Source organism: Mauremys mutica, chromosome 4 (assembly GCF_020497125.1).
Source record: "Mauremys mutica isolate MM-2020 ecotype Southern chromosome 4, ASM2049712v1, whole genome shotgun sequence".
Lineage (NCBI taxonomy): Eukaryota > Metazoa > Chordata > Testudines > Geoemydidae > Mauremys > Mauremys mutica.
The window spans coordinates 157,183,971-157,210,758 of record NC_059075.1 but is presented as its reverse complement, the minus strand read 5'-3'; the positions used below and the strand labels follow the sequence as shown (position 1 = coordinate 157,210,758).

Here is a 26,788-nt window from a genome sequence, read left to right as displayed (position 1 = left end):
TGGTCATCTGGTCTGACCTCCTGTACTGCGCAGGCCAGAGACCCGCCCCGAAGCACCCCAGAGCAGAGCGTTTAGCAAAGCAGCCGGCCCTGATTTACACATGGGCAGGGCTGGAGAATCCACCACGGCCCTGGGGAATTGTTCCAGTGGTTAGTTACTGTCACCGTTAAACACGTGCCTGACTGCCAGCTTCTGCTTCAGCCACTGGCTCATGTCAGACCTTCCTCTGCTAGTGTGAAGGGCCCGTTAGTAAATCCCTGTTCCCCACGTAGGTACCTGCCGGCTGGGACCAAGTCACCCCTTCACCGTCTCTTTGTGAAGCCGACCGGCTGGAGCTCCTGGAGCCTGTCACTACAAGGCAGGGGGTCTAACCCTGGAATCCTTCTCCGGCTCTGCTCTGACCCCTCTCCAATCGATCAACATCCTGCTTCAACCAGGGCTGGACACGGGGTTCCAGCCACGGCTGCACCAGAGATAGAAGAACCTCTCGGCTCCTACTCGAGATTCCTAGAGTCACATCTGTCACGGCCAGAAGGGCACAGTCTATCCGTCTAGCTCAGCCTCCGGAATAACCCAGGCCAGAGACCCTCCCCCAGCGACACCGACCTCCAGCCCAGAACAGCTGGCTGAGCTGCTGGTATCTGTTAACTGAGATGTCAGATGGGCCAGCGGCTTGTCTCAGAGCAATCGGCTCAGGCTCTCGGCAGACTCAGGTGTCCCCCTTAGTAGCTGACACCAAAGAGAGGGGTGGGGACCAGGAGCCCCCAGACAGGGGGAGTAACTAACACGGCAGAATGGAGACAACTGATGCAGGTTGCAGTTGTGTCGATTCCTACTTCCGCACCGCCGTATAACCAGTTAGAAAATAAAAATGTGCAGAAGCAAACACCGAAACCTTTTGCTGCGTGCCCGTTGTTCATCGGGTTGCCTCTCTCCATCCCAGAGCGACTGCACTTATGTGCAGGGATCCTAGAAATCCATTTGCCATGGAAATACGCAGAGTTTGCGCTTTTACAGAGAATCTTTAGTTGTTACATTGTGTGAAAAAATACAAATATACCCAGTAGAACCCCATTGATCTGAGCCGCCATTATCCGGCTCACCGGACTCACCGAACCACCAGCTGCCCAGGCCTGACGGCGGCTGGGGCTCGGGGCAGGAGGGGTCAGGCCCTGCCCCAGGCCAGTGGTTCAGGTAATACGACGAGCCGGACAATGGAGCTCAGATCAATGGGGTTCTGCTGTATACCAATAAAACATTGTGTTCAACTGGTACCTATGGCTATATAGTGGCTGGGGAACTCAAGTTCAGTGTTTCACTTTAATTGCAGAAAAATGTGGATTTTTTTTTATCAGAAAATTTGGGGGGGTTTATCCTGGAAAACTAGGATCCCTGCTTGAGTGCATATCCTCCTGTGAAAAATGCCTCTGAAACCGCAAACGCTTGTGCAGTTCTGCCGTTCAGAGCAGCTGGGTTCCAGCCCAGAAGTGGCTGCCTGTCAGAGCTGAGTGAAGTGACTACAGCAGACACAGTCGGGTCTGTGTAAAGCACTTTGTGGTGGGCCAGGCTTAGGAGGGGATGGAAATGGAGAGGGTTACTACCGAGCCGCCCCTCCCCTGGGTCTGGGCTGTGGATGGTGTCGTCTCTTCATTTGGGGTGTTGCTCTCAAGGCTCCTCCCAGTACAAAACAGCCCCAAAGCTGCAGCCCCTGGAGCGGCTGAGGGGGACGCACAGAAGCTGCCCTGCAGCAGCCCTGGCTGAGATGCGGCTCCTCGTGTGTGTGTCCCTCCTGCAGCTCCCGCTGCTGGGCAGCTCCCCGGACAGGGGTAAGTCAGTGGGGAGTTCGTTCACAGTCACCGGTCAGTTCACACGGGTACTGCTAACGGGGACCTTGTGCATTCTCAACGCACGGCGTGTGTGCAGCAGCCAAGGCTTCATGAATGTTGGGGCAGCGTGTGTGCGAGAGTGTGTGTGTGAGTGTGGAATTGTGCACGTGTGTGCGTGTGAGACCCTGCCGCTGCCCTGGCTGCCGGGAGGCACCAGGTGCTCGCCAGGCTGATGGGCCAGAGTGCACAAGTATTTCACTAGAGGTTCCCTTCTCCTCCCTGCAGACGGGTGTCTGAAGCGGATGGGTGAGTTCTCCGTGCTGCAGCAGCCCCCGCGGGCGGTGAAGGAAGCTGGAGACTCTGTAGAGATGAACTGCACCCTGGCGCTGCCCCCGGGACACCCCAGACCCAGCAGCGTCCTCGTCACCTGGCACAGGGGGCACAGAGGGGATGGCCTGACGGGCACCGGGAAGCTCTCCGAGGTGGCGGAGCTGCGAGGGCGGGTGGAGACGGCGTGGCTGGAGAACGTCTCTGCCAGCACCCTGCACATCCACACCCTGCAGCACAACGACTCGGCCCTGTACCTGTGCCTCTTCGTCGTCTTCCCCTCGGCCCAGCCCTGCCTCCTAGAGGGGAACGGGACCCGCCTGACGGTGACAGGTACGGCGGGGTCAGCACCTCTGGGCGCAGCGCACAGCAGGATCTGCCGGGAAGAGGGGAATGAGAGCCTGGGGTTAGATACTCATGCTGCAGCCCGACTCGCTTGGGGTGTCCTGCCTGTGCACAGGTCCATGTTCAGGCCAGCGGGGCCCAACCAGCCGCCTGCGCACAGAATGGCTCGACACCAGGGACGCGGACGGGGGCCGTGCTTGGTTCCGTGTGGCAGGAGAGGAGAGCTGGGCACAAGACAATTGCCAGAGAGAGAAATGCCGCTGTCCCAAAACCTCCTGCTTATTTATGCCAGAACTTTCAAAATTAAATTCACTCCCAGCTGAAAGGGAAAAGTCAGAGACAGGGATAGACCACTGGAAAGGCACAGCCAAGCCAACCTTGCCCTAGCGGTCTGTCTATCGCAGGGCATCCCTCAGCACCTGGGTATCTGCCATGTCAAATCAATAGCAGTAGCTACGGCCCAGATCCGCAAAGGTCCTTGGCACCTCACTTCCTTTGATTTCACTGGAAGTTAGGAGCCTAAACACCCTGGTGGCTCTGGGCCCACGTCAGCAGTGGACGGCATGAAGTCTCTGGCACGTCTGCCTGTCCGGGGAAAGCTCTGCTGGAGGGAACGTTTGGGGCTTTTCTTTACCGTTTATTCATTTTCTCGTCTTGGTTTGTTTTGTGATTGAGCTGTCTCGGGGCTGGCAGCTGGGTAGCGCTGGAGGGTAGATGGGGGTGGGTGTGTTGTGTGTGTCACTGGAGAGACCCTTTCAAAGGGGAAGGTTTCACAGCAGCTCCTCAAGGCGTCTGGCTCCGGCTGGTCTCCTCTGGCAGTGTGTCCCCTCGATCGAGACCACTTTGTCCTCAGCTTACCCACGCTTTGTTCCACCCTTTGTGAGGCGCGGCTGTGGGGGTCGCCCCTCGCGGTGCTCCCCGGCTATAAGGAGACAGACAAAGCAGGGGATGTGAGTTTAAAATCGGCAGGAGTGATTGCACACATTTCAAGGGTCGTTCGTCTCTCTTCCGGGAGGTTAACACTGAGTGGGCACTGCCCGTTTCTCTCTCAGGTTTCTCCACTCCGGGAAACACGACCCGGCCCGGCCCACATCACGGCGCGCTGGCCAGCTGGCAGGTTCTCTCCCTGGGTCTGGGAGCCCTGGGGATTGTAGCAGGCGCCTTCCTGCTGTGGCTGCACAGAAAGAGAACAGGTGAGGAGCTGACATGAGTCTCTAGCTCTGCCACCTGGGAGCTGTCTAGGCTGGATGAGGAATCCAGGTTGCTGATGTGACTTGAACCAGCACTCTGCACCGGCTGCAGACGTGGTAATCCCATCGCTGGCGGTGCCGAAACCCGGCCGCTGTCTCCATCAGGTCGTGGTTAGTAACGCGGGTGAGCTGGGAAATTACTGAATCATGTCGATTGCAGTCGCACCTAAGGAGCGGGTGGGCGCCAGAGCCCGAGATCCAGCCCGAGCCGCGAGTGCTTGGAGTGCGTCTGTCGCCCCGGGCTGGGGGCTCGCTCTCCAGACCTCTGTCGACAGACCCGCAGCCAGGCCCTGCCCCAGGGAGTGTGCAGGCTGAAAGCCAGGCTGAGGCAGACGCTCGCTAACCCCGACCAAACCAGAACCTCTGCTCGGGATCGATGCCCGTCAACACCTTTTACCTCGATTTAGCGGCTCAGGGCTGACGGGAGGTGTGTGCGTGGGGGGTTCTAACTGAGTGTGGAAAATAGAGTTTTTCCCTAGAAAAGTGTCCGAGCCTTTAAACAGCTCAGCTAACCCCAAATGGCTTTAAGGCACAAGACCTTCAAACTCGCCTGAATCTTGCTCAGCCCAGTAAGCATCAGCTTTGAATCGCTGGGTGACCTTTCAGAACAGCTGCTGCTATTAGCATGTCAGGCAAGTTACCGTGACATTTACCTGTGTTTGGCTGACAGAGCGGCCTGGCTTTGGATCTTCTTTCCTCATCGCCCAAGGTCACTTTCTGTTTGTCCACGCACAGGGCTTGCTTCCAGAGAGCTGCAGGCATCACCTCTTGCTGGGGCAGGCCACTCGGCTGCTCACAGCCTTCGGCTGATGAAGGTGAGTTGAATCCACACATTCAGGTACGTTTGCTGCTGTCCTTGTGAGCAATAAACCGGCTGTACTGTTACGCGTCTGCAGTGCTGTAGTGCCCAGCACATGGGGATTGCTGTTGCCGGTTACAAGCCTGTTCTACCTACGTGGCTGCACAACCGTATCCCACGGTGGCGTAGCTTCGGCCTTTCCAAGCCTAACTTCCTTGCGCTGCAGGAGTCTCCGAGTGAGGGAGAAGAGATCACATATGCAGAGCTGAGTATCCAGCCACGGACGCCGAGGAGAGCGACGAGGGTAAATTCCCGAATGACGGCAGAAGAGATCACATACACCGATCGCCGCATCCAGCCGCCGACACAGAGCAGCGCGACAAGGGCAAGTTCCCCAGCAAGGTCTCCCTCCGACACGGTATACGCTGCGGTTAGCAAGGGCAGAGCAGACAGCTTTCTGTATTGAGCCAAGGGGATATTTCCTTAGGGCAGCTCCAGCCGAGCTCTGTCTTTCTGGCTTTTAGCCAATGGAGGACCGGAGAGCTGTGTGGTCACTGTCATCTTAGTGCCGAATTCCTACGCTGGTGCTTGTCTGTATCTTTGGCATCTGCTCCGTGTACGTTTGATGACAAGCACCTGGGCAGGAAAACTCGGGGTAAGTAAGTTGCAAAATCCCGTTTGTGCCCAGGCAGTCTGACCTCCTGCCTAGACCAGGCCAGAGACTCTCACCCCGTGAGTCCGGCATCGGGGGGAATTACTCTTCCCCACTACACAAGCGGGGGCTGCACCTAAGTGGTTTAGGTGCACAGGTCCATGCGCGTAAGTCACTTACTGCTTTGAAAAGAGAACGTCCAACCGTGCTTTAGACTCCAGGTGGTGAAGGATCCGCCACATCCCGTGGTGACCCTTCCAAACACGAATCACCTGAAAGGGCCAAAATTTTACACAAGGAAAATTGTCCTGCCAAAAAATACAGTTTTGTCTAAACTGAAAATTTTCTTGGGAAAATCTTGATTCTGCTGAAAAAATGTCAATTTTCCAGCAAGAAATGTCAAAATGCAAATTGTCATTTATGAATCAACATTTGAGAACAAAGTGACACTTTTTGTTTTGGCATAAAATCTCATTTATTTTTGGTTTTAAAAAAGCAAAATGAAAAGTTATGTAAAAAAAGTAAACAAAAATTGTTGCTTAGCTTTGAAATATCGCTTTGAGGTGACAATTGATGATTAGTTTCTGTCAAAAGCGCTGATATTTTTCATGTCAACATTTCTGATTTGAAATTCTGGGGGGCTTTTCATTTCACCCAGTGTTTTGACATTTACATTTTCTGTTCCAACCAAGTGTCCCATGGGCTGAAAAAGTTTCCTGAGCTGCTCTAGCAGTTCCCCTGGCCTGTAAAAACCTTCCCTTTGCTCCTAGTTTGAGCTACTTCTGGTTTTCTTCCTGTTCTGATGGAACCTTGTCATTCGTGTGTAATTGTGAATAAACCCGACATTACCCAGCACAAGGCCTGGCTGATGAGTCTATTCACAGCGTGGCTGGTTCGAGAGACCCTGCTTATCAAGTCCATATTTGCTCTGCCTTCCTGCTGGAAGGTACAGTACCTGACTCAGCGCCTCCTGAAACTCATCAGCTTTGTCTGCCCCAGAGAGCCGACAGCTCGTCCCTCCCTGTGTTGGAGCCCAGACGAATCTCTGCTGAAATGAACCACGATTCCCTAGGGGGAGAGGGGTGAGACCCTAGAGCCGAGCCGATCTGATTAGAGTCCTGTAATTCATTATCCCCGTCCCATTGCCACAGCAGCTTAGCACCGTGGCTGAGTTACCGGAGCAGGTAACTGGTTAGCGGCCCCTCTCCGCTCGGTTACCTTCTTTAATGCCAATCTGCTGACAGGTTTGATGGACAGGCCTGGGTTCTTCTGGATCCCGCCACCCACTCAGCAGGGTGAATCTTCCTTAGTTTCCCCTATGAATTTATTAGGCGCCTCCACCCCCCTCGCTCCTTCCTGGCAGGGTCCGCAGGGCAGCTTGGGAGGAAAACTCTAACCCAGGGTAACCCCCACTGACTTGTCAGATTGTTGGAGACTCCCAACAAATAACACAAACAAACACACTAATTACATTAAACAGGAGACAAATAGAACATACCAGGGTAACACTATTCTTAGGGTCACCGGTGCCCGCGCTGCTAATACCTGTCACGTGATGGAGGTAGGAGATGTAAGATCAGTGTCCCGTCGGTACGTGTACTTTGTTGGGGGGCCCTTGATGACCGATGACCACGAGATCTTCTCTGCCGCGGTTTAGCCGTGTGGCTGACGGGGTTCAGCACAGGCCAAAGGACCCACAAGTGGGAGGAGGTGGTGAATCCCTCCACAGGTGTAATAAGCAGCAGGGTATAAAATCCTCAGACCCTCACTCCCTGGCTTGAGGATACCGTTCAGGGGGCAGGGGGTCGGGGTCCCCAAAACAAATTCCCCGACTGACTAACTAAAGGATGGTGCCCTCACAAACTCCAGGAACGATCCTCAGGTTCAGAGCTGACTCTGGACCCCTCGGTCACTGCAGAGGGGCTGGTCTCTGCTGGCCGGGATCCTCCTCAGGCAGGAGTCAGGCTGCGTCGGTCCCAGGATTTCCCCTCCCCACAAAGGGGTGCAGGGCTCAAGGTGCAGGTTACACAACTACCCTCACATCCAAACTGCCCCCGCGTCCAGACACACCCCCAGCAGGCAGCAGCCCTGGACTAGCAGCCACAGCAGAGCTGACCACGCGGTGACTGGTCTCTCCTAGGGAGCTGAGAGCAAACCCAGCCTGGCTGGGGAGTTTCCCAGCAAAACTCTACAAACGGGGAGTCACCAGTGGAGAGGGAAAGGCCCAGCTGAGGGATCTTTCTGTCCGGTCCCTAGAGGCCAGTTCTCAGGGGGAACCTGCCTGCAGGCCTGGGACTCCCCAGCTCCCCACACAGCCAGTCCTGCCCTGGCCCTGGCTTCTCCCCTCTCCTGAACTCCCCTGTTGGCTCCCCCCCCCACCAGGGACAGTGCCTCTCCCTGAGCTGCCAGCAGACAGAGCCCCAGGGAATCTCCTTGGGGGTTACTCCGGCTTTCTGCTCTTTGGCTGAAATCTACACACAGACCCCGTTCCTGAGTGGTGATCTGCGTTTAAGGCTTGGTTAGGGTCTATCTGCATGAACGCCATACGCCCGGCTATCGAGCTAGCTCTGCTCAGTAGGGACGTCACCGGGGCGGGCATATGGAACATAAATGAAATATATTTAAAAATCAGCTCACTCTAGCCTGGGGCCCCGAACACTAACACGGAGAGCCAGAAGACAATGTTCCACTGAACATTTTTCCTACTGGAAAATCTGGTTTTGTCAGCATTGAATTTTTTCATGGGAAACGTTAATTTCAACAAACCATTTCGATTTTCCCAAGTGCCATTTCACTAAGAAACTGCCCCTGTAATGTTGGATTGAGAAGGTTTTATTTCACACAGACATTTCAGCTTCAGACGTCCCAGTCACTCGAAACGTCCGTTCCAAACAAAAGGGCCTAGTTTGAATCACCAGTTCACAACCAAACGTTTCATTTCAACATTTCCAAATCGCAATTGTTCAGAGATGTTTGTTTCATGACACTGTCTGAGAGTGTGACTTTTATCCCGATTTGGGGTGAAAACAAATGTTGAAATAGCCACAGGATGGAAATTCCCTTTTCTGACCATCTCTACTGCAAATACTTTACTAATAATCGTGTAGTGATTGTGTGTCACTGCTGGGCCCGGTTACGGATCTTTGGGTGCCTTAGCTGGGCACTGACATACCTGAACAGATTTTGATTTCCTTTGTGTATGACTTTAAACTCTGAATTTCCTGAGTTTATATTGCTTGGTTTGGGACAATTACAACAACCCGGCAAGATTTGTTTATACTTCAGTTACTAAGCCAGGCTAGTACAGAGTCTCAGCCTTAGCTCCAGATTAACAGGACTTTTTATCTTGGGAACGATGCAGTACTTTCCTTACTTTGCATGTTTTTCTTGGTGGCTTTTATAAGAACCAGGCATGGCACTGAATTGACCAGCCAGGCATGGCACTGAATTGCTAGTTGAAATCAAATGTATTCGTTTGATGCCCTGTTAAAAATACAGACTTTATTATAGAATTTACAAAAAATAAAATCTGGACAAAGCGCATGTAAAATTCAGAGTCACCGAAGAGCCGTTCACTGCTGTGGCTGCGATATCTCCCCACGACGCAGAAGCAGAAGCAGTGCGACATGGCAGGAGAGTGGCAGGAAGTCGCTGGCCCTGATGTGAATGCGAACGTTGCAGAGGGCACAGAGGAGATCAATGACGTGAGTGCCGCACTGACTGTCGGCAGAGGAGCAAGAACGAAGAGGTGAGGCTTCCCCCCCTCCCTAGCCGAAGGCAGCCGAGCCACAAGGGGCAGCAGGATAGTCACACAGCCTCTCCCTGCCCCCGGTAAAGGATTCTGGAGCAGTGAGAAGCTCGTGACAAGAGGGGTGTGCAAAGGAGAGCTCTTTGCTGCTGGCACGAAGGGGGTGGGGGGGCAGGAGCTGAGCTGGAAGATGCTCTGATTTCCGCACACGATCTGCTGCCACCCAGGCATGTTCCCAGCTGGCCGCCGTGCAGGAGTTTGCTCTGGTTGCTCTCCTCAGTCTGGTCTGTGTAATTGTTTCTCCAGCTTCATTCGGGGGTCCCTGTAACGCAGTGAGAATTCACGCTCAAAAATATGGCAGCGTATCGCTCTCAAGAGCACGCCCCAGGCCGCACTGCTGCCTGTCTGGAGTTACGCGGATCATATCACCTGCCGGAGGTGTGACTGGACTGGAAGCGCAGGGAGATGCCCCGAACTGGAACACTTTGGGTGGCTGCTTCACAACGGCAGCTGCATTATGGGTTTAGTTCCTGCCTCTCACCTCCCCTCCTCCTGTGCAGGCAAAGCACAACAGCAGCCGTGAGAACAATCCCTGCTCCCAGCACCAGTAGCCGGATGGTCCAGTGATGCTCCGGCAGCTCCCTGTGCTCGGAGCTGATCTGGGTCCTGTTCCCCCAAGCAGAGAAACCTGCAGGAGGAAAGGGGAAACCCACGCTCAGCGTTTGGTGGTGTCACCGTCTCTGGGGGGAAGAGCAGCTGACGGCCAGACATCGCTCACGTGACCCGAGGTATAGAAGGTGGTTTTACAGCGAGCTCAGATGCAGAGACAGCACGTCCCCGATCACACACAGCGCTTACCGATACGCAGCATTCTCCATCTCCAAGTGCTACTCAGCTAACTACGCTCGTTCTGGGCCGAGTGACCTCCAAGTCGCAGCCAGCGCCTCCTGCGACCCCCGTCACGGCCCTTCTTGCTAAAGGCTTCAAAGCAGAGCTAGTTGGCAAATGGGGGTGCTGCTTTCCACAGAGCATTTCCATGAGAATAGAAAACAATTCAACTTTGCACTTTTGTCCAGAAATCCAACGTTTTGGACAATATTTGGATATTTTCTGTGGAAAACGCTTTTAAAACAATGTCATTCAGTTGGGAATCCAATTTCCCCTCACAACACAGCTCTGAAGGTTTTTCCAACCAACCCTTGTTTAAAACATGCCCCCTTCCCCTGTGTTTCTGGCTTCTTTGCTGTTTGTTGCTCTGCATGTTTGACCTGGGCTTTCGGTCCCTCCCGTCTCTGAGCGCATCTCGTGACATCGGAAATGTCTATGGCAACAGGACAGACTGTCACAAGCACAGGACAACCACCTCCTAGTGCCATGAGTGACAATCCCACCGAGCTGCGGTTGCTGCTTGCTCTCAGCTGTCTCCTCACTCCGTGGAGCCTGCCCCTCCCCCTACATCTGAGCACCCCACAACTTTCCTGTGTTTATCCGCAGGGCCCCCTGCAAAGCAGGCTGGTGCTATTATCCCCTTGGGCAGCTGGAGACCTCAGGCGTGGGGAGGTGAAGTGACTTGACCCCAGTCACATGGGCAGTCTGTGGCACAGCTGGGGATTGAACTGGAGTCTCCAGTGTGCTTGGCTAGTGCCCTACCCACCTCCCTGGACAACGCCTGCCAATCGAGGCCTGATGTGCGCTAGGATCACAGGCCTGGAAAAGGCAGCTGGGGTCAGGTAGGCGCCGATTCAGCAAAGCACTTAGACGTGCTTAACTTTCGCACCTGCTTGACCTGAGCGGGACGTAGGCACAGGCCTGGGGGCCAGCCTGGGATGAAATGTGTTACTGACGCGCCCCTGGGCACAATCGATTTAACCAATTAACGTCCTGACATGGATGTGACCCTTTGGTGCGATGCCCTTACCCCCGTCTGAGAGCACCTGAGATGGGTTTGGCTTAAGTTTGTTCTTTACCGACGTTCGCTGACCCGATTTCCGAGTGTCCACGGAAGGGGCTCCCCGACTTACCTACATGTCAGTAATAAAGTTGGGGTTTGATCTGAAAGAGCAGTTCCTAGTTCACCCAGCTCCTCCGGGCCCCGCCGATGGTCGCTTAAACCCCCACCAGCTGGCTGCATTAGCTCTCATTCCCCTCTTCCCGGCAGATCCTGCTGTGCGCTGCGCCCAGAGGTGCTGACCCCGCCGTACCTGTCACCGTCAGGCGGGTCCCGTTCCCCTCTAGGAGGCAGGGCTGGGCCGAGGGGAAGACGACGAAGAGGCACAGGTACAGGGCCGAGTCGTTGTGCTGCAGGGTGTGGATGTGCAGGGTGCTGGCAGAGACGTTCTCCAGCCACGCCGTCTCCACCCGCCCTCGCAGCTCCGCCACCTCGGAGAGCTTCCCGGTGCCCGTCAGGCCATCCCCTCTGTGCCCCCTGTGCCAGGTGATGAGGACGCTGCTGGGTCTGGGGTGTCCCGGGGGCAGCGCCAGGGTGCAGTTCATCTCTACAGAGTCTCCAGCTTCCTTCACCGCCCGCGGGGGCTGCTGCAGCACGGAGAACTCACCCATCCGCTTCAGGCACCCGTCTGCAGGGAGGAGAGAAAGAGAGAATTCACCCCCTCCTGCCCTGCAATGTATGCGACCACAGAGCCGTAACTAGGTATTTTTGTGCCCGAGGCAAGAATATAAAATTGCACCTCCCCCAGGGCCGGCTCTTTGGCAGCGATTCGGTGGCGGGTCCCTCAGTCCCCCTCGGAGGGACGGGCCTGCCGCCGAATTGACGCTGAAGAATGAATGAAGGGGCGGTGGTGAGGCCTGTGATTTTGGGGAGTCAACTCATGATTTTTGACTGCTTGGGCTGGTAATGCTGCTTCCAAGATGATCTTTGGTTCCAGTCCAGTTCCAATCCAGAGAAGGACTCACAGGTTAAGAGAGGAGGAAGGTGCTGGAAATCAGCAGTGGCCACTAGGGATCAGCCTGTGTCCTGAGAATGCTGGGAGTTCAGGTCTGCAGGGCAGGATCAGGGGTGGCAGGTTTGTAGACATTTTGGTGATGCCCAGAACCCGCCTCCTCCCAAACTCCACCCACCCACCCGCTCAAGGCTCTGGGAGGGAGTTTGGGTGGGGGAGGGAGGAGGTCTGGGGTGCAGGCCCTGGACTGGGGCAGGGGATTGGGGTGCAGGGTGCAGGCTCTGGGAGGGAGTTTGGAGATAGGAGGGGGTGCGGAGGGAGGGGGTGCAGGGGTGAGGGCTGTGGCTGCAGATGAGGGGTTTGGAGTGTGGGAGGGGCGTAGGGCGAGAGTAGGGGTGAGGGCTCTGGGGCTGGGATGAGGTGTTTGGGGTGCTGGAGGGGCTCAGGGCTCGGGCAGAGGGTTGAGGATGCGGTGGGGGGTGAAAGCTCTGGCTGGGGGTGTGAGCTCTGGGGTGGGGAGGGCTGGGGATGAGTTTGGGGTGCAGGCAGGCTGCTCCAGGACAGGGGCCAGAGAGGAGGACTCCCCCCAGCCCTTTCCCTGCCAGCAGCAGCAAGCTCTGGGAGAGGAGCCCCCCTTCCTGCCCCCCCCAGCAGCACACTCACCCCCACCACTGTCACTGCATGTGCTCCTTGGGCCCCCTCTCAGGCCCAGGAATCTCCCTCCCCTCCCCCGTGGTGGGTGCCGGGGGGTGCTGCATGCACCTCCTCCCCTGCTGCTGCCCCTGACTGTAGCCTCACTGGGGGTGGGTGATGGGGCTGCCTCCTTGCCCAGCCTGGGGCAGGAGCGGTGACTGCGGGGGGTGGGGAGGCGGGGCCCCCCTGTGCTGCTGGAGGGTCCCATTGGAAAAGGGAAGGGTCTGAGGGGGAAGGGCAGCAGAGCCAGTCTGCCCTGGCAGTGAGTGGGGCACCACTAGGACCCTCCGGCAGCAGTTGCTGCAGGGAGGCAGCATGGAGGGGGGAGAAGCAAGTTGGGGCCGGGGGGGGGGACACTCGGGGGAGGCACGGGGGGGCGGCAGGGGGGGCGGCGGCGGGGGGGGGTGTCACCCCTGGGTTATAGATATCTCTGTGCCTGCCAGCGGCTTTTCTTTTTTTTTCCTTTTTCTCCGCCACTTTCTGTGCCCTCGGCTTTGTGTGCCCGAGGCAAGTGCCTCCCTCGCCTCGCCCTTGTGACGGCGCTGCCCGAGCATCCTCACCGCACGGATCCATTGGGACGCAGCAGTTCAAGCCGGAAGCCACTGGATGGTCTAATGGGACACTGCTCCCTCCCATCCTAAAATCCTGTATTTCTCACCACTGCGGCAGCTTCCAGCTGGGAAAGGACCTCAGCTCTCGTCTCTACAGCTGAGCCCAGGGTTCTGAGAGGCCTGACAGCCATGACGTCCCCTGGGTTGCATTGCATCAGCCCAGTAGCTAGCTGAAGAATAGAGCGTGTCTTGTAGGATAATCTTGCCTGCAGCACACAGTGAACCTGTGGAACTCCTTACCTGAAGAGGTTGTGAAGGCTAGGACTATAACAATGTTTAAAAGGGGACTGGATAAATTCATGGTGGCTAAGTCCATAAATGGCTATTAGCCAGGATGGGTAAGAATGGTGTCCCTAGCCTCTGTTCGTCAGAGGATGGAGATGGATGGCAGGAGAGAGATCACTTGATCATTGCCTGTTAGGTTCACTCCCTCAGGGGCACCTGGCATTGGCCACTGTCGGTAGACAGATACTGGGCTAGATGGACCTTTGGTCTGACCCGGTACAGCCGTTCTTATGTTCTTATTTATTAGCAATCATCGTAGCAGGACAGTTCTTGGCCCCTGTGATGCCCTTGCTCTGCTGGAGAAGTGTGTGACACTACTCCCCGTATTCGTCATGATATGGCTTTAATATAATTATGATGCATCTTGTGCAAAATACGCCACGTGAGGTGTGAGTGGGAAAGTGATGGTTGGCTGACTGTGATTATCCTATTTGTGTGCGTGTATCATTTTTGAATCTGGAGTTATGAGTATTGACTATGGATCTGTACTTCAAATGTGCTTGCTCCTGGGTCACACCTGCAAGGCAGTTTCCATCCCGTCTAGCCAGCACGGTGTGAAGGGGCCACCCAAGCTGAATGGCCCATCAGCAAAGACAGTGGGCCATGGGAGAAGCTTATCCTCACCTGCTAAGTTTTCCTGTGGACACTTCAGCCAAAATATGGGTAATGGCTGCCATGACTCATCGAAGCAGGCAAGGGCATGTGACTAGATCATGTGACATTGGACTCCATTTTGGTGCTTGTATTTGGTGCTGGTGGCTTTGTTTGGGACAAGGAAGTTCTTTCCCTCCACACGGAAGAAGCTATAAAAAGGGGAAGTGACATCATCACTGGGCCTCACCTGAGAACACCTGAGGAACACAGACTGAACCGGGGAAGGGGGTCCCAGGCAGGACAGAATTCCCGCCTGTGTATGTGAAAGCCGTATCCTGCTTGTGCTAGCTCACCGGGTGAGTCGCTGCTTGATTCAAATCCTGTCTGGTTTATAAGGCTTAGATTGCATGTTGTTTTATTTCGTAGGTAATCTGCTTTGATCTGTACGCTCACTACTTATAACCGCTCCAGATCTCTCTGGCTGTAGTTAATAAAGCTGCTTGATATCTTTTACCTAAACCAGTGTGTTTTGCTAGAAGTGGAAAGGGGAATCTGCTTGGGGAATCTGCTCAGGGACAAAAACTGGTGCATGGTCCTCTCCACTTGGAGTGGGGGCGGACTGAGTAACAAACCTAGACTGGTCAGGCTTTCGACCAGGGCAAGGCGGGACAGCTCTGGGGCCGTAGGCTGTGGAGCTGGGGGAAGCTGGCTGGAATCTCTCTAGTGTTTTAGTTCATGAGTGGCTGAGGAGAAACCTTCATGTAACTGCAGCTGGGTGTGTCCCTACCTGTGGAAAGGTTTGTGTGAGTGCAGGACCAGGGGCCGTCTGCAGCTTGTCACAGCCGTACAGTGTGAGAGGGCCCAGACCGGTGTGCCAGAGGCACCCCAGTTCCAGGGTGCACCCCAGGGAAGTCCATCTCAAAGTGCACTTTAAACAGTATTTACATTGCAGTAAAGGGCAGAATCATGAGAAATACAAACCAAGCAAGGGAATATTCTTAAGCGTTTGGCGCCAGCGCCGTGGCCGGTCTCATAGTAGTGAAATAAACAGAGTCTGCACTGGCTGGATCAGCGGGACTCGGAACTTCCAGTGTACAGAACATACATGCATCTAGCATAAAGACCCAGCCTCCCCCGCCCCACCACGAATGTCCAATCCAAGGTCCAGTGGCTAGAAGACAAGATGCAATGACTGGAAGTTGACACTAGGCGAACTCAGAGCGGAAATACGACGTGCATTTTTAACAGTGATGGTAATTAACCACTGGCACTATATTCTCCAGCACTGGCAATTTTTAAATCAAGACTGGACGTCTCCCTAAGAGATCTGCTCTAGGAGTGACTGGCCTGGGTTATGCAGAGGGGTCAGACTAGGTGATCACACTGTTCCCGTCTGGCCGTGGAGTCTATGAATACTCCATAGCAAAGGAAGTGCCACATTTAATAAGAGATGTTGGAGCAGGCTGCATGCACGCTGTGCCCTGACCTGCAAGAAGGCTTTTTCCGAAAGTCACCCGCTGTCACTCCAGCACAGCCACAGTCTAACGCCTCAGTCAGGGGCCGTCGTTTTGTTCTGGGCTTGTGCAGCACCTGGCACAGCGGGGTCTTGACCCAGGCACTGCGGCAATACAGAGAATGTGTAATAAGAGCATAGCCTGGCTCTCGGCACTTTTACCAGCCTGTTGCCTAGACCCTCGTGGTAAGTTTCCTAAAACTTGCCGGTGTAGGCGTGGTCCCAAGGCATCGCATAGACGGCTGTTTGCACAGATGTCAAGGCCAGCAGGGCCCTTGTGCCCGTCCAGCCCCATGGACTCTCACCCCACAATTCCTGCATCCAGAACAGAGCGACCAGAGAGTGGAGCTTTCAGAGCGAGACGCCCCATTGAGATTTACAGCCTCCAAGGGATGGAGAACCAGGGCGTTCCACTTGCCTTCATGTGCCAACAATTCTGGGGTCGTGGCTATTTAACACCAAAGAGCCTTTTCCAAAGGTTTCTTTTCTTATTTCTAGAGCTGGGGGAGCCTTTCCAAAGACCGTAGGGCATGCAGGCGGACGAGTCCCACTGAAAGCATACGTGGTACAAAGAGTGGGCGTATCCACAGCTCAGGGCAGGAAGGCAACCCTGACTTAACGCTGAGCTGGAAATTCTTGCTAGGGCAACGAGACCTACTAAAACCTGCCTTGTTATTAACAAGAATCTGAACAAAGAGCCAGAAAAATGCCGTGAAGAAACAAATGTGACACTAGGAAGCTGTTCTGGAAATGTCAGACGTTCTCCAATGTGCCGATACGTCGCTACTACCCCTTCTCCATTTGTCCACGGGGCCGGAATGAGTTCAGAGCTATGTACGGTTTTACCATCGCATTATAAATGCTCAGACGCAGAGAATAGCGAGTGCTCTAGCTGATCCCTAAGCACTGTGGCAGGACCGATTTCAGTCGTGGCTTATCCACAGCCTGCAGTCTCTTTACGGATGAGACTTTATTGTCTTACCCAACTGCTGCTCCTGTCACTCAAAACTCTTCTCACAGAAAGTTTCTCTTAAGATTTAAGAGGAGGTTTCCCAGCTGCTGCTGCTTGGTCTGTCCTTACTGACCAAGGAGAGTGATTGCTCCCTGAGTCCTCCTTGTAACACACCAAACCTAATGGAAACTCGTTCCTCCATCTTTTCAACGGGGGGAAGGATGAACTGAGTGCAGCTCACAACATGACGGACAGAAGAAACATCTAAGGAGCACAAGTTTGGAGCGGGTGGGAGACGAGAAATCAGCAGCATCTTCCAGGGGGACACAGAGTGTGGCGCTGTCATTCCCTAGTTCATTCTCAGGTCTGTTTATTGGCTACATCAATGGAGAGACAGTAAAACATGCACAAGCCCTCTACGCTGTCACCCATAGGTAAGAAAAGGCACATCAGGGAGCAACCTGCCTGCGCAAAGAGATGAAGTGGATAGTCTGAGTTTTTTAAAGTTAACTTATAAACTTTAAATTAATGCTTCTTGTTCAGTGATTAAATACTTTCCATCTTTCCATCTCTGTGCGGGAAAGAAATGATCAGTTTATATGGTTCTTTTCACAGCCACTGAAAGCAGCAGCGAACAAATCCTGTGTCTTGTATTGGCGCCCTTACTGCAGTGCCTGGCATAAATATACATATTAGGCATAAAAATGCTGACCAAGTCCTGGCGTACGAATAAACGGCTCTTACTTACCGCTCTCCTGGGAGCTGACTGACACTGCGAGCAGGAGGATGGAGAAACACCGCAGGGGTTGCATCTCAGCACGCCTGGCTGCGGGAGTGTGCTGTGAGATCTCTCTCAGGATGTGCTGGTTGTAGGAGGATGGGGCTGTCTGTTTTGATCGAAGGGAGGAGCCATAGAAACCAGCCCAGCCCAGCCCTGGGCTCCGCACATTAGGTCCATCTAACCTGCAGCTTCACCGTGGTGAGGCCGATGCTGGAATGCTGCGTCCAGTTCTGGGGTCCTGCTGAACAACTGGAGAGAGTGCAGAGAGAGCCACACGCGTTATGTGAGGGCTGGAGAAAATGCCTGCGGGCAGAGACTGAAAGAGCTCCAGCTGTTTACTTTATCAAAGAGCCTAGGAGGTGACTTGATTGCAATGTGTAAGCGCTGCCAAGGGGAGAAAATACCAGGTACTAAAGGGCTCTTCGCTCTAGCAGAGAGAGCCAGAACACGAGCCAATGCTGGAGCAGGGCAGACAAACTCACAGGAGAAAACCGGTGCCAATGGTGATTAACCACTGAACAAACTCCCCAGGGCAGCGCTGGACTCGCCATCTCTTGGATGACTCTGTGAAAGATGCTTCCGTCGAACACACGTTATTTGGCTCAGTACAGGGGGAACGAGGTGGGATTCTCCAGGCCTGTGTTAGACACAACAGAGAGTTCGAATAAACCCCCTGACAGAGCGCAGCAGCTTCTCCATGTGCTCAAAAGCCAGATTTAAGGAGCTCACCACTGACATCAGAGACAAACCACTGAGCAAAGGGGCTTTCCCAGACAGAGGCCCTGCAGGGAGGGTGAGATCAGACAGCAGGGTAACAGCTGGGTGGAAAGAGGGGCAGCGTGGCAGGCAGAACAGTGCTGATCTTTTGTGCCTGTGGTTTTGAGCGTTTCTTTTATTATTCTAATTAGTGTCTCGAATGTAATGATGGACAAGCAGCCGATCAGCAAGGATTCACGAGGAAATCAACAGGCAGAGCCTGGCCACAGGATTCTTTGCTGATTATAAATGAGAACCAAATCTGGCTGGTTACGTTTGCTGGTGGATTCTGTGGAAGGTGTCACGGGGTCCCCGGACGCTGCTCTGGAACTGCTCCCCACAAAGCCAGGCAGGACTCTGGGAGCCTCCTCTCCCTCGGAGCAGCCTGTCTGCAGGGCAAGACGCTCCCACGGCTTCACCTCCTGGGTCTCTCCTTGGAGCATTCAGCCTCCTCTGCCCCTCCGTGCGCTTCCCCCAGCGAGTCTGCCCAGGCGGGGTCCTGGGGAAGCCAGAGGGTCCTGCCCCCCCACTGCGCAGTCAGACGTGACTCTCAGCCAGCCAGTGACACAGAGGTTTATTCGATGACAGGAACAGGGTCTAACACAGAGCTTGTAGGTACAGACAACAAGACCCCCCTTAGTTAGGTGCATCTGGGGCCCCAGGGAGGCCACCGCCCTGCTGGGAGGCCCGAGCCTCCTCAGGGCTCCCCTCCATCTTCCAGCCACCTTCCAAAAACTACCAAACCCCCTCCAGCCCCTCCTCTCTGGGCTGTGTCTCTTGCCCGGGCCAGGAGGTCACCTGAGCTCTCTGTCTCCAACACCTTTAGCATCCCCTGGCAGGGGGGGAAGGGCCTGGCCATTAGTTGCCAGGCGACAGAGGGTCGGCCAGGAACTGAGCCCCCCCGCCCCCCACAGTATTCAGAGGGAACGTTAAGAACAGCCCCACTTCCTCACAGGAGGTTCACCCCATTTACTTCTCCTCCACAAGATCAGTCTAGCCACGCGAGGTGGGTGTGAGTCCCTCCGGAGTCCTGCCATCGCTCACCCTCCCAGACAGCCCCAGGAAGCCGCTCCAGCGCGATGTTCTGGTTTGAGGGCACTAACGCCGGCTCCCAGGCCCGCCCGCTCAGAAGTGAAGGGCTGAGTTTGTTACTGAACTGCCGGCTCAGCACCAGCAGCTGAACTTCATTCGAAAAAATGTAGCACTTGGATTATCCCCCTGGACACGATGAGTCTGAACAATGAACTAAAATGATGCTGTCACGGACTCACAGATGGTGCCCACGCGTGGCCCCGTGTGGTTCCTGGGGGAACCCCCTTCAGAGCGACAGCCCTTCTCGGGGGGGTCCCCTCTCTCCCGGGGTCAGGCCCCTCCACCTCCTGGAGCCGCACCTCCCTGAGCCTCAGCACGTCTGTCTCTGCCATGGGCCCCTCAGGGAGTCCCCTCGCTCTGTAGCCCCCAGGACTCCTCACCCCCGAAGGGGACGATCCCCCTCGCCCCCGTTCTCTAGCCCCCAGCGACTCTCCCCCAGCGTAACACAGGAGGTTTATTGAGAGTTGAACCCAGCACAGGAAACTCTCCGGCCTCAGGCCTGGCCTCCCTCAGCCCAGCACATCCCAGTCCCCCTGCAGCCATGGGGGCTCTGCCTGCTCCCCCTCTCCAGCCCTGAGCCCCCCTGCTCCCAGCTGGGCCTCCGATACCCCCGGCCCCAAGCCCCCTCTGTCCATTGGCTTCTCTCCAGGGACACAGGGTCGTAAACAGGCAGGCCTGGGTCTCCTCTGCTCTCAGCCTCCCTCTGGCTGGAGCCGGCTGGTCAGGTCACCGGGGTCCTCTCCCCGCAGCCCATTGTCCCCACTGGCCAGAACCGGCTGCGACTCCTGAGCTGGGTCCTTGGGTTGCCAGTCGCTGGGGTCTCCATTCTCAATGTACGCCACGTACATCAATGTCATTGTAGAGAGGGTTCGTCGAGCTTCGTCCCTCTCCGGGGCGGCGGGGAACCACATCGCCTCCTTTAGTCCTTGCACGGCCCCTTGGTTGGGAGTTGGTTGGGCCGCAGGAATCCTGGCTCAAGCTACCAGCAGGGGGGAGCACGCTCAGGTAACAATTAGCAGACCCTGGGTCTGGGCGAGGCAGCAATGAGTTCAGGGCCCAGGTCCTTAGGCCGCGGCTGAGCAAACACCGGTATATAGCACACCCAGGCTCTCGGCTCAGAGGGGCCTGGAGAGGGGGAGACTGACACCCGCGGGGTGGGTGGCAGGGGGGACACAGGCCCACCCGCTCCACAGCGTCCCAGCCCAGGGCCCTAGCACGGCAGAAGACCCGCTGCTGCGTCAGTGGGATCCTGACCGCACCGCGCTGACATGGGCTCTGGCAGCGTCACAGCCAGACTCGGGTCGGCTGCCCCCAGACCACTTCCTACCTCCCCCTCTGGAGGTACCTGGGCCAGACGGTGTCCTCCGGGGGGCTGATCACCATTGGAACCTCGGGGTAGCTGGCCAGGGTCCCACTCGCTGATCCGTGTGGCGTACGGGCCAGTCTCCAGGCCCGCCGCTGGTTGCTGCAGTCTCTCCAGTGGGAGCTGGGCCGGAGGCGTCTGGCCTCTCCAGCAGCTGCCTCTCAACTGAGCTCTGAGGTTGGGCTCTTATACTTCCTGTCCGGCCTCTGACCCGCTGGGGGGCGGGCTTGGAGTGCTCTGGCTCCGCCCACTCTGGTGTCCAGCAGAGCTCGTCCCTCTCCAGGACACCGGGGAACCACACCGCCTCCCTACAGTCACCAATATCATCAATATACGCCACGGCAAAACTCTCCATCCCCCGCAGTAGCTGATCCACCAGGCGCTGGAAGGTGGCCGGCGCTCCCTTGAGGCCGAAGGGCAGGGTCAGAAACTCGTAGAGCCCCAGAGGGGTGATGAAGGCCGATTTCAGCCGGGCATCTGCATCCAGCGGCACTTGCCAGTAGCCCTTGGTAAGATCCATGGTGGTGAGGTACCGAGCGCCTCCCAGCTTGTCCAGGAGCTCGTCAGGCCTGGGAATGGGGTAGGCATCAGATACGGTGATGGCATTGAGCTTTCGATAGTCCACACAGAACCGGATCGACCCATCCTTCTTGGGGACCAGCACCACTGGTGAGGCCCAGGGGCTGGCGGACGGCTGGATCACCCCCAAAGCCAGCATGTCCCTGACCTCTTTCTAGGTCCTGGGCAGTATTTCCGGTGACCCGAAAAGGGGAGCATCTTATAGGGGGGTGTGACCCGGTCTCCACCTGGTGGGCAGTCAGATTAGTTTTAGAGTAGCAAACGTATTAGTCTGTATCCACAAAAAGAACAGGAGTACTTGTGGCACCTTAGAGACTAACAAATTTATTTCAGCATGAGCTTTCGTGGGCTATAGCTCACTTCTTCGGATGCATAGACTGGAACACACAGACAGGAGATACTTATACATACAGAGAACATGAAAAGGTGGAAGTATGCATACCAACAGGAAAAGTCTAATCAATTGAGATGAGCTATCATCAACGGGAGAAAAAAAACTTTTGAAGTGATAATTGAGATGACCCGTAGAAGGTGTGAGGAGAACTTAACATAGGGAAATAGATTCAATAGTGTAATGACCCAACCATTCCCAGTCTCTGTTTAAACCTAAATTAATTGCATAACAAGTTGGTGTTAGCTCTGCCTAGCCTGCTTGATGGCCCATTAAGGACCATCAGCTACACAATTGACCCATGGAGAGACGGCAGACACGCCTTGTGACTCAGCAAAGTGCAGGGACTTGGCCATGTGACTGCAGACGCCATTTTGCTGTAATTTTCCACAGTGAGGACAAAGAGGTTCTTACACCTGGAAAAGACTATAAAAGGCTGATGCCTCATCTCCATCTTATCTTCAATCCTGCTTCTTACCTCTGGAGGGACTTTGCTACAAACTGAAGCTCTGCACAAAGGAGTGAATGACCCATCCCAGCGGGGGATGTACTCCAGAGACTTGGTTTGAACCTGCAGTTTATTCTATCACTGCTACAAGCCTGAACTAAGAACTGTCTGTGTGTTCCATTCTATGCATCCGAAGAAGTGAGCTTTAGCTCACGAAAGCTCATGCTACAATAAATTTGTTAGTCTTTAAGGTGCCACAAGTACTCCTGTTTTTTTTTGTGCCATTACTGTATGTAATTGATTCCATTTAACCAATTCCAGCTCTCGTCTCTCTCTTTTTCCTTTTATGAATAAACCTTTAGATTTTAGATTCTAAAGGATTGGCAACAGCGTGATTTGTGGGTAAGATCTGATGTGTATATTGACCTGGGTCTGGGGCTTGATTCTTTGGGATCAAGAGAACCTTTTTTCTTTTATTGGGGTGTTGGTTTTCATAACCATTCCTCCCCAGGACGAGTGGGACTGGTGGTGATGCTGGGAGACTGGAGTGTCTAAGGAAATTGCTTGTGTGACTTGTGGTTAGCCAGTGGGGTGAGACCAAAGTCCTCTTTGTCTGGCTGGTTTGGTGTCTTAGTAATAAAGGACCCCAGCCTTGGGCTGTAACTACCCTGCTTCAAGAAATTTGTCCTGAATTGGCACTCTCAGTTGGGTCCCACCAAGACCAGCATCATTACACCCACCCGGCTGAAAATGGTCAGCAGTGCATCTGCCACGGTGTCTGCTTCAATGGACGATAAGGGCACTGCCTCGGGGTAGCGAGTGGCGAAATCTACCACCACCAGAATGTATTTATTCCCTGACCGGGTCGCCTTGCTGAGAGGTCCCACCATGTCCATGGCCACCTTCTGGAAAGGTTCTTCTATGATGGGCAAAGGCCTCAACGCTGCTTTCCCCTTGTCCTGGGCCTTCCCCACCTGCTGGCAGGGGTCACAGGATTGGCAGTACTGCCGGACATGGGTAAAGACCCCAGGCCAGTAAAAGTTCTGTGGCAGCCTCTGCCTGGTGTGCTGGAGTTGTTACCTGAAATTGGGCCAGCTAGTGAGCTTAGGGAGGACTAATGACCCACTAGAGTTTGGCAGAAAGCAGCAGGTTTATTATATTGATAGCTAAGCTCAAAAGTGTGTGTGTGTGGGGTGTATCACACTCGCATACTCACACTCCCAGGGCAGGCACGGCCCTGGAGATGTCAGGATCCTTTCAGGTAAGTGTCCCACAGCACAGCTATGGACGGTGCGATGACGGTAAGTCTTCCCGAGGCACGATGGAATGCAACACAGCGAACCACTGGCCAGGCGGTCCGGGCAAAGGGCTTCCACGGGAGGTACAAGCTGGTGAGTGCACTGCCGAGCACATGGACCCTTCCCCTTTTACAGACCTGCTCCTCATGGCCTGCAACTAGCGATGACTTGGCCACGTCTGGTTGGTGACACTCCACCTCCGGCAGTGTCCAGGCAGTATCCATGCACTGGGTGGAGAGTCCCAGACACCTTGTCTATCTACTGAGCTATCCCTCCTGCCCCCCCGCCCCGCCCGCTCTTCTGATCTTCCAGCTGTTCAACCAGCCCCTTCATCCCACAAACATTCCGGGGTGGGGGGGGGGGGAAGCCACTTCACAGGCATTCAGAGAGGGAGAGGAGACAAGCGCGGGGGTGGGGGGGAGGCGGAGTGTAATAGACCTTTTGAGCATACAGATTATACAGACCATACAGATCACTGCTGCTCCTACAACAGGATTCCCTGGTGCCCTGCGAGGGGGGTGTCATGGGCCCGGCACAGCAGCTGGTGGCGATACTCCTGGGGTACCACCAGCTGCCTCCTGATCCCCCCTGACTCCATCTTCCCTGGGGGAGTCCATTCTCGGTACAGGAGCCCCTTCTCCCACAGGAACCTTTTCCGGCCACCTCGTCCCATGGTCTGTCCCCCCCTGAGGTTGGCCAGGTCCCCTATCCTCCGCAGGGAGGGGTCTTCCCGCACCGCGGCCTGGAACTCAGCAGGGATGGGGACCTGCTCTCTCTCACCAGCTGGGTCTGAAGCTGCAGCCTCTCTGGGCCATGTCTCTGGGCATTCCCTCCTCACCAGGGTAGGGTTCTGCTCCTCAGGCAAGGTACCCTCCCGAGGTCAGGGCGCAGTGTCCCGTGCAGGCTTGGGCTACGGGTCACGACTAGGGCACCCTGGGGGTTGCTTGTCCAGTTCTCCATGTCCCCCCCATTAACACCTCAGTGGGCAAATGGTGGTGCACCCCCACATCCTTGGGGCCCTCCTTGTCCCCCCACTTCAGGTGCACCCTCGCCACAGGCACCTTGAATGGGGTCCCGCCCACGCCCCTCAGGGTCAGGTAGGTGTTGGGCATCACCTGATCTGGAGCTACCACCTCGGGCCGGGCCAGCGTCACCTCTGCACCCGTGTCCCAGTACCCAGTGACCTTCCTCCCATCCACCTCCAGTATTCATCACCAGCTGCTGGGAAATGGGCATGTTTCTGTGAGTGCATACATGAAAAAGTGATCAGCAGGCAAAGGGTGTATACAAAATACCTATAGTCTAAAGGTTACAAGGTAGTATCACTTTCACATTTTGTCAGTGATTAACTATAAGGGCCTAAGGAAATACAGTGTTTAAATACAAAGCAGTTCTCCGTGTGTGGAACTAGATCTGCTGCTCTATCCCCCCAGGACCCCGCAGTCTGTAGGTAAGTCACTCGTTTCACCTTTTGGACCATGGAAGAGATGTGGAGATGGAAATTCAAGATGAGTAGGGGGCCCAAATGAAAACGGGAGACCGTCTGGGGCTGGCCCGAGCCCTCTCCTCACCCCCAGCATGGGGCTGGCCCGAACCACTCACCAGAGCCCCCACCCTGCCTGTGGGGCTGCCCAAACCCCCTTCCCTGTGCAGGGCTGGCCTGAGCCACTCCCCCGAGCCCTGCCTGCTCCCCGCGTGAGGCTGTCGCTGGTCACTTGGGCTCTGCCTGAGCCCTGCTTCCCCCCGTGTGGGGCTGGCATCGCTGCTCGTCCCCCTCACGTTCCTCCACTCCGCACCCCACTTTTCTGACAAGAGTGGGCATTTGTCCCATTTGCTCTTCCCAACTGATCGCATCGGCCGGAGCAAACGGGACAAATGCTCAGAACGGCCGGGACAGGGCTTAGAAAAGGGACTGTCCCTGCCAAAGCGGGACGTACGGTCACCCTAAAGGTGAGAACAGTTTCAGGGTTACTTTGAGCTACTTTGCTGGCTGAGTCTCAGAGATGGTTTGTTTGTTTCTCTCTGTTCAGTAACTTCTGGTATTTTACTGACATAAACCCGCTCTCCTCTGTTCCGAAACCCCGTGTACAAGCAGTACGGTGGGTGGTTGAGAATTCAGGGTTCAGAAATGCCAGTGTTAATGTTACCTGCTCTGCCTTACGTCTGTCCCCTTGTGTATGTGCACTGCCACAATACAGGGCCTGGCTCCTCTGACTTGCCCTGCTGTAGCCATATTTCCTCTCCAGTCCTTCCTGATCCAGGATTGAAAGTGTCTGGACCTGAGAGTTAAGCATGTGACCCTAATGGGGAGCACGGGGCTCCCCACAGTGGGATACAAGGTCCGTGGAACTGAGCAGGCTGCAAACAGTATTATAGAAAAGGGAGCTGAGCCAGAGGTTCTCAGCCAGGGGGACGTGTACCCTGGGGTACGCAGAGGTCTTCCAGGGGGCACAGCAACTCATCTAGATATTTACCTAGTTTTACTACAAGAGACATAAAAAGCACTAGTGAAGTCGGTACAAACTCAAATTTCATACAGACAATGATTTGTTTAGACGGCTCTGTGTACGATACAATATTTCTATTCCAATGGATTTATTTTAGAATGATATGGTAAAAATGAGAACGTCAGCAACTGTTTGGTAACCGTGTCTGTGACACTTTTGTATTTTCATGTCTGATTTTGTAAGCAAGTAATTAAGTGAAGTGAAACTTGGGGTACACGACCAAACAGCCTCCTGAAAGGGGGACAGTCGTCTGGAAAGGCTGAGAGCCACTGAGCTGAGCAACCTGAACAGTAACAGGTGTGGTTACAAATATCAACTGTGAATTGTATTTAAGGGTTGTTTGTCCCCTTCTTCCAGGTCAGGAATGAAGATGTTAAATAAGAAGAGATCCTGAACCCTGCAGCTCCGGCTAGACAGTCCCCCTCCGTGTTTAGTCATTGATCCTTATCCTGTTTTGAAGGCTGGTGAGTTTTCTAGGCAATATTTGCCACAGCTGCTGACTAGCTGTTCTCGTAAGTAATGACCTCTCCTCTGCACCAGTGGGTGAACATACACCGTAACTGCAGGACATAAAACGTCTTATCTAAACCAGGCGAGTAATTATCCTTTGCACTTTGCTCTGTACTTACCAGACAGCTACAGCTTCGTGTGGTTTTAAAACGATTTAATAACAGTAAAATAGAAGTTGGATTGTAATGATATACTGTATCCGTGCTCCATAAAAAATAATGCGAATAAAATCTATTATATTACAAACTGTGGATGTAGCTTACTGCTGTATGGTGTTGAGACCTCTGGAGACAGATAATGCAGCCCAAGCTAGCAAGCGTGGCCGCTCTTTCTCTGATAGGGAGATAGTCCCATCTGCTTTAGACTTTGGCCCTGGCACCTAAAATAGGCTAATTTCCCCATAACTAGAAGAAGAACAAAACGGGTTTCTTTAAGCTCATTGGCCGCTGAGTGTGCGGAAATTGGTGCTGCATCCAGAGACAAGACAGCCCAAGGCAGCCCGGAGGCAGCGGGACAGAAGTGCACCAGCAGGCGGGAATGGTGGTGCTGGGAGATGAGCCGGAGGCTG

At 54.7% G+C, this 26,788-nt stretch overlaps 2 protein-coding genes across 6 annotated transcripts; one reads left to right on the top strand and one right to left on the bottom strand.

Moving 5' to 3' along the window:
* The first annotated feature begins 2,128 nt into the window (after positions 1-2,128).
* Positions 2,129-6,048, top strand: LOC123369164. The gene is made up of 4 exons (XM_045014523.1): positions 2,129-2,486; positions 3,551-3,691; positions 4,484-4,563; positions 4,774-6,048. The coding sequence occupies exons 1-4, from the start codon at positions 2,129-2,131 to the stop codon at positions 5,011-5,013; spliced, it is 819 nt and encodes a 272-aa protein (XP_044870458.1). The 3' UTR covers positions 5,014-6,048.
* Positions 6,049-8,688: 2,640 nt separating this feature from the next.
* Positions 8,689-20,622, bottom strand: LOC123368530. 5 transcript variants are annotated; one of them, XM_045013388.1, is made up of 5 exons: positions 17,759-17,777; positions 17,244-17,525; positions 11,149-11,523; positions 9,489-9,635; positions 8,689-9,269 (listed from the first exon to the last, which is right to left on the bottom strand). In XM_045013388.1, the coding sequence occupies exons 2-5, from the start codon at positions 17,305-17,307 to the stop codon at positions 9,256-9,258; spliced, it is 600 nt and encodes a 199-aa protein (XP_044869323.1). In that variant the 5' UTR covers positions 17,308-17,525; positions 17,759-17,777; the 3' UTR covers positions 8,689-9,255. The 5 variants fall into 5 exon arrangements, 4 of the variants coding, with proteins under 4 accessions (XP_044869323.1, XP_044869322.1, XP_044869324.1 ...); XR_006578811.1 differs by having other exon boundaries at positions 9,377-9,635; XM_045013387.1 differs by having other exon boundaries at positions 8,689-9,635.
* Positions 20,623-26,788: the final 6,166 nt, after the last annotated feature.

What these genes read in the sequence shown, in the direction of transcription:
- LOC123368530 (XM_045013387.1), bottom strand. Translation starts at nt 17,307, where the DNA reads ATGCAACCCCTGCGGTGTTTCTCCATCCTCCTGCTCGCAGTGTCAGTC. An exon ending in AGTCAGCTCCCAGGAGAGCG is followed by an intron (nt 11,524 to 17,243) that starts GTAAGTAAGAGC and finishes TCCTCCCTGCAG; the next exon opens with ACGGGTGCCTGAAGCGGATG. An exon ending in GACCCGCCTGACGGTGACAG is followed by an intron (nt 9,636 to 11,148) that starts GTACGGCGGGGT and finishes TTCCTCCTGCAG; the next exon opens with GTTTCTCTGCTTGGGGGAAC.
- LOC123369164 (XM_045014523.1), top strand. Translation starts at nt 2,129, where the DNA reads ATGGGTGAGTTCTCCGTGCTGCAGCAGCCCCCGCGGGCGGTGAAGGAA. An exon ending in GCTGCACAGAAAGAGAACAG is followed by an intron (nt 3,692 to 4,483) that starts GTGAGGAGCTGA and finishes GTCCACGCACAG; the next exon opens with GGCTTGCTTCCAGAGAGCTG. An exon ending in ACAGCCTTCGGCTGATGAAG is followed by an intron (nt 4,564 to 4,773) that starts GTGAGTTGAATC and finishes CTTGCGCTGCAG; the next exon opens with GAGTCTCCGAGTGAGGGAGA.